The sequence below is a fragment of the Ostrea edulis genome, chromosome 10 (assembly GCF_947568905.1).
Source record: "Ostrea edulis chromosome 10, xbOstEdul1.1, whole genome shotgun sequence".
In the NCBI taxonomy this organism is placed as follows: Eukaryota; Metazoa; Mollusca; class Bivalvia; order Ostreida; family Ostreidae; genus Ostrea; species Ostrea edulis.
The window spans coordinates 3,233,860-3,245,365 of record NC_079173.1 but is presented as its reverse complement, the minus strand read 5'-3'; the positions used below and the strand labels follow the sequence as shown (position 1 = coordinate 3,245,365).

General features: G+C 33.5%; 1 protein-coding gene across 28 annotated transcripts in view; it reads right to left on the bottom strand.

Moving 5' to 3' along the window:
• Positions 1-11,506, bottom strand: part of LOC125666552 (leucine-rich repeat-containing protein 15-like) — a 412,115-nt gene that overhangs the window by 260,189 nt on the left and 140,420 nt on the right. For 19 of the 28 annotated variants that reach the window (XM_056151679.1, XM_056151697.1, XM_056151696.1 and 16 more), the window contains 2 exons: positions 4,270-4,341; positions 413-484 (listed from right to left, as the gene is read on the bottom strand). The exons of 3 other annotated variants lie outside the window; for them this stretch is intronic. In XM_056151679.1, coding sequence (XP_056007654.1) covers positions 413-484; positions 4,270-4,341 — 144 coding nt within the window. The remainder of the gene's footprint in view (positions 1-412; positions 485-4,269; positions 4,342-11,506) is intronic. 6 more of the 28 variants (XM_056151700.1, XM_056151689.1, XM_056151690.1 and 3 more) reach the window with 2 other exon arrangements.

Genomic DNA, 11,506 nt, shown 5'->3' with positions numbered 1-11,506 from the left:
TTCTCAAGTTTAGGTTGATTTTAACATTATTGTTCATCCCCATTGTAGTAATACACACCTAATTATATGAGCTTGAACAATGAATATCTATATGAAGCGAAAACTAAATTCGTTAAAAAAAATGAATTGAGTCGTAATAATAAAGGAAATATATAATTATGTCTTAAGAAAAACGACATTTGTTATTTTACGGAGTTTCCTAGGGGGGCATATGCAGATAGTGATAGAGAGATGAAGAGAGATAAATATAGAAGGGATTAATATAGTGTAGATGTCCCTTACACTGTGATATGATACATGTGATGAGGTTTTCACATTGAAACGTTCTTCATCACCCGATTCCTAAAATTTATCTTAAAATGTAGATATTCAGTTATCATACAGTAAACACGAGTTATAAAGAGATACTTACAGATCCGTTAAATTCACCAGTGTATCAAACAGTCCTTTCGGTAACGTGGTTATTTGATTGTAGTGCAAGTAACTGAATAATAAAGACATCTCCATTAATCTGAATGCATGAACATTGTTGATATACATTGGATATTCTCTAAAATGTTTTAAATCACATATTCAGTGATTGTAAGAAGAAATATCATCACTGATAACGAAATTTTTACTAATATGTAACAGAGATTGCGATAATTTTTTTTTGTTTATTTACAAAACATAAGTATAGAGTGTGTTGATTGCAGATCAGAAAACAATAAAAGGGACAGTGGGGTACATATGCAATGCCTGAAGCCCGTGGTTTATCATGGATTTATTCGTAAAGAAATGTACATCAATGTATAAATTAAATTCTACTGGACCGATATCTTTAAGTTCAGGACATTACATATGTTTTTGCACACTGATTTAAACTACCGATAAAAATTACTTGGAATTTTGAGGGAGGGGGGGGGGCTAATCCAATCAAGATGAATATTCATTAAATATTTGGATACAATTGTGTACGGAATAATTTGAATGTAATATTTTCTCAGTCGTATAATGTTTTATGGTTTGATAGATCGAGTTGAGCTACAAATATCTGTACATATTATATAATATATGTTGTTCATCTTCATTGATTGATTGTTTGTTTAACGTCTCGTTGAATTTAAATTTAAATTTTCATACAATTTATGCTTCTGATATCGCAAATTTCTAACTTTTAATCATTCAAGAGATATTTGAAATACTTAGAAATATTTTTTGTCAGTTTATGAATTGTAATTGCAAATGAACGGCGACAAATCTACAATACATGTTTTTATATTTTACAGAAAAAAAAATGATATTTAAATATTATACACTTTTAAAGTTCTTTAAACGTTACTTTTGCAGCAACACCTATTTCAAAATTGAAGATATAACACAATATGAAAAAGTTTGGCACAATGCAAAATGCAAAATTACGGGCTCAATGTAATTTCTATATGGACACTTACGATGTCGAACGTGATTTTTCCATATGTAGATTGCAGGGAAATGTCTTACAAAATAAATTCTTTTAATAATTCTTCAGAATTGATTTGCATTTTTGAAAAACTAAAGCCGTAATATTTAGGGATTTTTCTTGTGTTCGAAGACTAATCAACGTGTAAATACAGATTGGCTGTTAATAAAAATAGAAACGACGTGTCAATAAATTGACCTCAAATTATAATTATTCCATCCATTTACTCAAATGATATAAAGGATTAGAAGTGATATTGATGACCACCATATCCTTCATTTTTATATGTTTGCATGGATTTTTCGTAGACAAGCTCTTAAAACCCTGTTCTAGACGAGAATTATCCAGAATGAAAGGCGAAGAAAACAAGCAGTGACCAATCCCATAACTCCTATAAGCAATACAAAAACATAGGGCAAATACGGATCCCTGGATATGCCAGAGGTGTTATCAGGAGCCTAGTATAAATTGACTGTAGGTATTGTGGTAATAAGCACGATGTATGCCCTCTACAAAATTGCGTTTGGATTGTTACATCTTGAGATTAGATTGGACAGAGCATTTGTAATGAAATTTTTTACTTCTTTAAAAGATCATCATTAGAACATTTCTGATATCCATAAGTGGTAAAAAAAAAGAGTGTTTGTTTACTTAAGGTACATTAATTAATTTTGACAAAGAAGAAAATGAAGTAAATTATTCTGCAACACAGGTAAAGTACGTGACATCAAAGGTGAAAACGGGGTTTAGGAGAACTAAATACATCGCCGATATTTGAAAGAAAATAACAAAATATCTAAAATGAAACCTATGAAAAGTGAAGAAAACGAGCAGTGATCAATCTAATAACTCCTATAAGGAATACCAAATAAAGGGTTAGGCAAACACGGACCCATGAATATGCCAAATTGGGATCAGGTGCCAAAGTGGCGTATGCATCCTCTGTTAACCCGTCACACCCGTCGTGAGCTATATATCTTGATCAGGTAAACGGAGTAATCCATAGTGAAAATCAGTGTCCAAGAACGGCTTAACAATCTGTAAGAATCTCGCCATCATAATTTGGCCCAATTATAGGTTGTATTGACAGACTAAATTATTACAATGACAATGAAATTTGCAAAATGCTGACTGTAAATGAGACTGTTGCAACCCCTCTATCATAACCCATTTAATTACGGAATAAAATTTGAAATTACTTCTGTTGAACTGGTAGAATGAACGCTTGGTTTCAGCAGATTAAATCCTGATCTTAACTTAAAATAGGATAAATATAGAAGGAAGACGTTTATTAAAAAACCTAGATTTAGTATCATTATACCTCTCATATTGCTTATATTTGATATATTCAATTCATTTGTAGATATTTAAATCCTATCACGATCATTGACCAATCTCATCAGTCCCAAATAAAAATTCAAAATTAAGGGATGGATAAACACGTAATTTCATCCAGGATACACCAGATGTTAACATTTTTAAACATATGTATTCTCTCTCAAAATGTCTTGCATGATCTATAATTATAACGAGAAATACAGATTAAGGACGTGTTTCGTGCTGATTGTTAGGTCGTTCTTGGCGCACTAATTTTAGCTACGGGTACCCCTGTTTGCCTGATCGGGATATAGTGGTGGTGGAGTGACTGGTTGACAGGGGATGCTTACTCCTCCTAGGCACTTGATTTCACATTTATTGTGTCCAGAGATCCGTGTTTGCCCAACTATCTATTTTGAATTTCTTATAGGAGTTATGAGATTGGTCACTTTCCGTACCTATTATTTTGTTGTTATTGTATTTTAGTCAACCAATCGGTGATCTTCCATGATGTTTTGGTGGAAAGAAATTCATTCGGAGGTCATTGCGTCCTCGTAGCGGTTTGAGAACAAAATGAAAACTGTTTAGCAGTTGTAACTAATGTACGCTTCTTTGTTGACTTCATCGGTGTAATAATTTTACCATGCAATATGCCTAACTACGCCTCTATTTTTAGATAAGTGTCTGATCAACTTTAGTCTTGCACATTTCAACACATCCACTTAACCTCGAATTTCCTCATCAAGTTTTAGAATACGAAATAAAAAATCATTAACACATAATTTAAAAGTGTAACCACTGCTGTCCGTGAAAATTCCATTTAATAAAATCTTATCAACTTTACTTGCTTCTATAAACAGAGATTTGTAGCATTTTTTGTTCATTATTACTTGTAAACAAACGCTGCACGTGTTAGTTGTTTGAATTGTGGGTGCAGACATTAAAATATCAGAAATCTCTTCTTGTAACTGATTGGTCAAAGAAATGATGAAGATATCTTGATTGATATGAATTCATGAACACTGACTGAAAACAACCACATTTTGTGATTGAAAAATATAATACCAATGGTATGTAGTAAAGTTCCTGTTTTTCATTCTCAAATTTAGGTTGATTTTAACATTATTGCTGATCCACATTGTAGTAATACACAACTAATTCTATGAGCTTGAACAATGAATATCTCTATGAAGCAAAAACTAAATTCGTTAAAAAAATGAATTGAGTCGTAATAATCAAGCAAATATATAATTATATCTTACGAAAAACGACATTTGTTATTTTACGGAGTTTCCTAGGGGGAACCATATGCACATAGTGATAGAAAGATGAAGAGAGAGATAAATATAGAAGGGATTAATATAGTGTAGATGTCCCTTACACTGTGATATGATACATGTGATGAGGTTTTCACATTGAAACGGTCTTCATCACCCGATTCCTAAAATTTCTCTTAAAATGTAGATATTCAGTTATCATACAGTAAATACGAGTCATATAGAGATACTTACAGACTCCTTAAATTCACCAGTGTATCAAACAGTCCTTTCGGTAACGTGGCTATTTGATTGGAGCTCAAGGAACTGAATAATAAAGACATGTTGATTAATCTGAATTCATGAACATTGTTAATATACATTGGATATTCTCTAAAATGTTTTAAATCACATATTCAGCGATTGTAAGAAGAAATATCTTCACTGATAATGATATTTTTACTAATACGTAACAGAGATTTCGATAATCTGTATTGTATTTTTACAAAACATAAGTATAGAATGTGTTGATTCCAGATCAGAAAACAATAAGACGAACAGTGGGGTACATATTCCATGCCTGAAGCCCGTGGTTTATCATGGATTTATTCGTAAAGAACTGTCGTCAATGTATAAACTAAATCCTCTTCGGCCGATATCTTTAGGCTCAGAACATTACATACGTTTTTGCACACTGATTTTGACTACCGATACAATGACTTGGAATTTCTGGGGAGGGGTGGGGGGCCAATCTAATCAAGATGAATACTCATTAAATATTTGGATACAATTGTGCACGGAATACTTTGAATGTAATATTTTCTCAGTCGTGTAATATTTTATGGTTTGATAGATCGAGTTGAGCTACACATACCTGTACAGATACCTAACCAATCTAATTAACATTAACATCTGAATAACAGTAGATCCTTTGACCTTGTGTAGGGATATACGTGAGCGGATCAAAGGATCTAATTTTAATAAGATTGGATCCGGAATATATCTTATGTTTGTAGTTTCAAAGATTTATAGACGTTTGTTTTATGTACTCTTGTTTTTAAGCATTACATCAAATTAACCGATGCGGTAGAGATAGGATTAATCATTAATATATGTTGTTCATCTTCATTGAATGATTGTTTGTGTTACGTCTCGTTGGATTTAAATTTAAATTTGCATACAATTTATGCGTCTGATATCGCAAATTTCAAACTTTTAATCATTCAAAAGATAATTTGAAATACTTAAAAATATTTTTTGTCAGTTGATGAATTTTAATTGCAAATGAACGGCGAAAAGTCCAAAATACATTTTTTTTTATTTTACAGACAAAAATTTGATATTTAAATACCACACACTTTTAAAGGTCTTAAACGTTACTTTTGCAGCAACACCTATTTCAAAATTGACAATATAACACAATATGAAAAAAGTTTGGCACAATGCAAAAGAGACTAATTACGGACATGATATTTGAAGAATAAATTCTTTCAATGGATTGGTGTTCGTCTGACTAAAGCCACACCATACAAATTCACATCGTTGTACAACGTTTGAATTAGTAGGGGCTGGCTTTATTCAGACTGGACTGCTGTCAATACAATACCCTTGCTACATATCCCAATCAAATTAAAATCAGACATCTTAGATGCGCGCCGTATACTCTGCGTAAGTAGACCTGCTATAACTAAATTAGGGGTCATGTTCAAATGAACTTTATGTCAGCCAATCAACGTGTCAGTTTTGAAATCGTCGGTGTTTACAATTCAAGGAAAGTGGCTGCGATTGTTTGCTTTGAAAGAAAACATATCGCAGCTAGATTCGACGTCATAATGCACCGTTGACGTCTACTAACGTTATATTCCTCACGTTATTTAAGTAAACCATCTTGAAAACTATTCAAATCGTACCCATTACTATTTATACATAAATCGGAATTCACAATTGATTCAATTTGGGTGTATTTCATATCGTACGTTTTCTTGTTATTATGATCTGTAATCTGGGTAATTTTTAAAAGGCGCTTTACTCTTACGATCTAGCCAAACTATTGTCTAATGTATATGCTGGATTTTGTTGGTTTCTTTTTTATGTAAACTTGTCTTATAACTCTATTCATGTATGTACATCCTCTAATATTCACTCCACTTTTCATACTGTATACATATTTAAAGCCAATAAACAATACAATACAATACAATACAATGAGCGGAATAGATTAGGCGTTATCGTGAAAGTTTAAAATTCGTTATGCGGGAATATACAATTTTACAGTGTAGAATAAACTTCGTGGGAGATATATTACAGCAATTTGTTTACGAATTGCCAGGAACCGCCTAAATAGCCATCATTGTCTCTATGGCGCAATCTGACTGGTTGATAGTTCTCATGAATATTCCAAGCGAAAGGTCATGCAGACATGACCCCTATGGGGTTATGTCAGATCCTATTATAGCGATTGTGAGCGCATCCTAGGATCTGATTTAATTAGATTGCTACATATCCTTATACAAATCTATTTTCGCAGAAGTAGTAGATCAAGTTTAAGCATTTTAATATCATCAAGATTTGCATCAGGAATTTTATCTGAATTAATGGAAAATTTCGTAACACCTTTCACCTCGAAGGTTCAAAATCATTAATGATTGTGACCATTATATTGCCACATGTATTTTATTGAAATAAACGGAATTGCTAGTGAAAGACATTGGTGTTTGTTTCCTATTCAATTTGATTTTATTTGCGTACATCAACGAATTTCTTCTTCCTTGGGGTTGGTTTGGACTTTGACAATACCATGGATGAAACATATGCAGGCTGAAAAACTTCTTAGGTCATATTAAAATAAATAACAAGAAATAATTGATTTGTTTATTTCTGTGCACTTGTCTGTAAATATAATGTCACATCTATTACTGTCATTTTGTCACAAGGGGGGGGGGGGTCCATCTAAATCTGCTCCTGTTTACATTGCCGTACAGTTTATACCAATGTATATGAAATATGTTCCAGAGAGTGTATTGAACAAAATCATTCATAGCACCATTGTGTAGGCTAGTGTAGTATAATTGTTGCTATTTGTATTTTACAGAATAGCTAAATGCAGACAACTGCAATCTATTATGAGGCCAATATTAGTATAAATGTATATAGATCTAATGATTAAAAAGAGAAGAATGTGGGGGCACTCATTTTGATATCCATATCTGAACACGTCTTCAGTCTGTAAGTCTGTGATCATTACTTGATCGAATTTACCGAAACGGTAATCATAACGACATATGATCACAACTTTCAATCAAGGTACTGACAAAGGAATGTAAATTATGGAATAAATGTATAAAACCAAATCTTAACAGCCTGCTTGGCAAGAGCAATGAGTATTAAGCATTACAAAACCCTAGTGAGGATCGTCATCCTAACACCGGGCCTGTCGTTTCTATGTGATGTCCTCGCTTTTGTGGGTGAAATGAAATAATTTGATAGCATATAAATCAAATGAATTAATAAAATCAACCCTTCTCTTTCATACGGGATGAAATAATGACCCTTTTAAGGTACTCTAACAAAAGTTTAACTGACATTACATGTATATCGCAAGAGTTTGCAGTCGCCGCCATTTTTTACTTTCTTCGTTAGAGTTTTCGTTGTTGCTATGACGAAATCATGGTGGGCGGGGTTTATGTTGCGACAGTGGATCGGTGTATTGTTCGTGAGAGAAGATGAGGAAAATAACGTCGTGTTTTCTAAAATTATTAATTATTGTTTTACTTTATAATAGTAACCAATGTATGTAAATATTATGAATCAATCTAATTAAAAGTTTATCCATTGACCTTGTGTAACAATATACGTGATCATATCAAAGGATCTAATTTTAATTAGGTAGGATCTGGAATATATATTATGATTGTGGTTTCAAAGATTTAAAGACACTCGTTTTATGTACTCCTGTTTTAAGCGCTACCAGTGAAATTGACTTGTGCGATAAAGATAGCGTTAATAGATAATGCATGTTCATCTTAGTTGATTGATTGTTTGTTTTACGTCTCGTTCAGAATTTTTCGCTCATATTGAGACGTCACCATCTGCAGTTGAAGTACGACATATTTAGATTATGCTTAGCGCTCAGGACCGGAGCAGTGAGGGTTCCTTAACATGTTAAAGCCTCCTGCTACAGGATACTTCCGCTCTTAAGGTCATATCCGAAAGCTCCGTGAATCTCACTTGTACATGCCAAACATTTAAATAACGACATTACCAATATTAATGTGTGGGGTTTAAGGCGGCGAAGGCATGAACATAAAAGGAATTCACAACCTCCTGGTTACGATTGAATGAATCCTCTTTAACGTCCTTCTCGACAATTGTTCACTCAGATGAAGACGTCACCAATAGCGGTGAAAAGCTTCAAATTTTGGTTTATGCTTTGCGTTAACAGCAATTGAACAGTGAGTTTTCTTTAGCGTGCCACATCTTCTTTGACACGGGATATCCGTTTAAAGGGTCATATTCGAGGACCCATGACATTTGCACCTGATATCAAGCGTTTGGCGATTGAACTTTCACTGTTGCATGTTATAACGACTGTCGCCACCGGGATTCCCACCCTGAACTTCCGCATGCTGGGCAAACGCATGCGGAAGTTCATGAACCTCTAGACATTTTAAGAGCTTGTCTACGAGAAAACCATACAAAATATGATGGAAGCAAGGTTGTCGGATCAACAACATAATTTGAGTGTAATGAAGTTCAATATAAAATACTTTGGCATATTTTTTCGGGAATATATTCAATGGATAGGGATTTGCAGCCATGTTACTAAAACTAGCAGTTGTTCTGACAAAAGGGTAAAATTATGTATTTCCATTTCAAAATTCTGACTGGTTATTGAAAATGGATTTTTAGATATTGGTACAATTTGTAAATCAACTGAATATACACATTCATATTGTTTAGTGGGATTCTAATATTTTATTTTCCTTTAAGCGCACAAATACCACAAATTTGGTACGATTCCAAATTTTGGTAAATTGAAAAAAATGATCACTCTTGAATCACCCAATAGTCAAAAAGTAACGCTTAGATTTATTCAAAACTACTTCCATCTTATAAAGAAAAAAATATATTTACCATATATCAAAAATCTGTCTTTGGACTCTCGATTATAGTAAATATAATAATACGTCAAGTAGCGCATATTCCCATCTTTTACAGTTTTCATTCTGGTAGCCACCTAAACATGTTTGCCATGCATGGTCTTTGTTATCTTATTAAATCTTATACAACTTTACGCTTTCACATCAGATAACCAGAAGTGTGTATCAATCAGTTTTTGTTACTATGGGCCCTAGTTGGCCTGGTGATAGATTGCAAAATTTGAAAAAAATAACGTTTCTTAATTTGCATTGTATGAATAGTTGTATTTTAACAAAATTGATATAAATACACGTTTAAAACACAGTTTTTAAAAACAAATCCCATGCCAATTTATATTATGTTCTAGAGACTTAGATAATACCAAAAGCAATTGGATCACATTTCTTCACATATTTGCGCTTACTATGGATACGATAAGGATACGTTTATTTCTAAAATCTGAATGGATATTGAAAACATTCTGAAATAATCAAACTCAATCGCATATACTAAGCCAGAAAACAATGTAAGTTTTGACCTTTTGTATAATAGTTACAATATTGATATTCTAAAACAAATACCATGGTTGTCATAGTAACATTTAGACTAATTTAAAGACTGGTGTGCTTTACGTTCAATGGTAAACTTTGTGTGAAGACAGAACGTAATATATATCCAGAATATAAATATACTTCAAATCTTGATTCTCGCCTCGGAACAGTTAAAAATTCATATGGAGTTACCAGGTACAATATATTAGTTATCTTCACCTTGCATTTAACAATATTCCATTATCACCTGCATATGATGGTATTATCCCTCAACTGATTCGATATACTTGTTCTGCTTATGGTCAGTTTTTAAATCGAAACAATCTACTGAAAAACAAGTTGATGGTGCAGGGTTCCAAAAGTCTCGTTTAAAGTCAGCATTTTGCAAATTCTATAGTTGTTATAAGATCTAGTTTGCCAATAAGGTCTATTTTGCGATCTAATGCTATCTGACCGGTTTCCTGCCCATTGTACGGTCGTTCTTAGAGCACTGATTTTCTTAACGGGTACCTCCATTTACCTAATCGGGAAATAAGGCTCATGGTGGGTGTGACCAGTCTATAGACGATGCTTACTCCGCCTGACACCTGATCCAGAAGTCCATGGTTGCAGAAATATATCCATATTTGGTGTGTCCAGAACTCTATGTTTACCCGGCTATCTATTTTGAATTGCTTATAGGAGTTATGATATTGATCACTGTTCGTACTTGAATTACCAACCAGACCTATCCTGACAGACAGCAGTCCCAGGTCGGTCCCAGAAAAGCTTTCTGGGACTACTTAACAGTCCCACAGCAGTCCCAGGAAACAAACTGAAAAACAGTCTCAGTGGCCCCAGCAGTCCCAGTAGACGGGGTTAAAATAACTAGTTGGAGGAGTTAAGCCAACATTGAAATTATCAATAAACATTGTCGATAATCGCTGGAGCACGTCATACGGTCAATACGGTAGTCCAAATCTAAGATGTAATTAAAGAGAAAAACAATGCATTATGCATGAACACAGCACATATTCAAAATACTTTTGTGACACTTTTTTATGAAGACCGATAGCCACAATATCACAAGGTAAAATCAATTGACGTCCATGTTCTGTCAGGCAATCTGGTTGCTGTTATTCATTATTTATTTTTCAATACTTCATACAGGTGAAGTGTATCTTGGGTTCTGAAAATCCTGTAGTATAACCATATTTATTTCCTGACTGGGTTATTGAAATAAATGTATTTAAAGTCGCCTAGATGATTTATTCACGTATCGTCTACATTAAACTAGCATAAACTCCTTTCCACGTACGTGTACACATATATGTAATTTGTAAATGATTGGTTAGATATGGGTTACTTATTCCCAGCACTGTAAAATTCTTTAATTTCACTACAACATTTAGAAAGATTTAAATAATTCTGAAGTTCCCAATCAAAGTATATATGTACATGTTGTTATAACCTGAAATCGAGGGTTTTCTTGTCAATCATAACATCCCATGATTCATTCACGTTTAGCTGAATTAAGCAGACCAGGGCACTCCCGGAGAAGTCTCAAAGGAGTCCCACTTTTTGAGAGAGTAGTCCCAGAGCAGTCCCCGGGGCTGTTATCTGGGACTGCTTGGGAGTCAGGTTCGGTCTGGTTGGTACTGTATTATGTTGTTATTATTGTATTGTAGTCAAACAATCGGTGAACATCGTTGATTTTTTTTCTAGTAAAAAGAAAATCCTTCGGAAATGCCTCCTGAAATCGAAATAATTCAAGGATTGCTGATAGAGAGCAAACTGGACACTTTTTAACTGTTGCAACTATT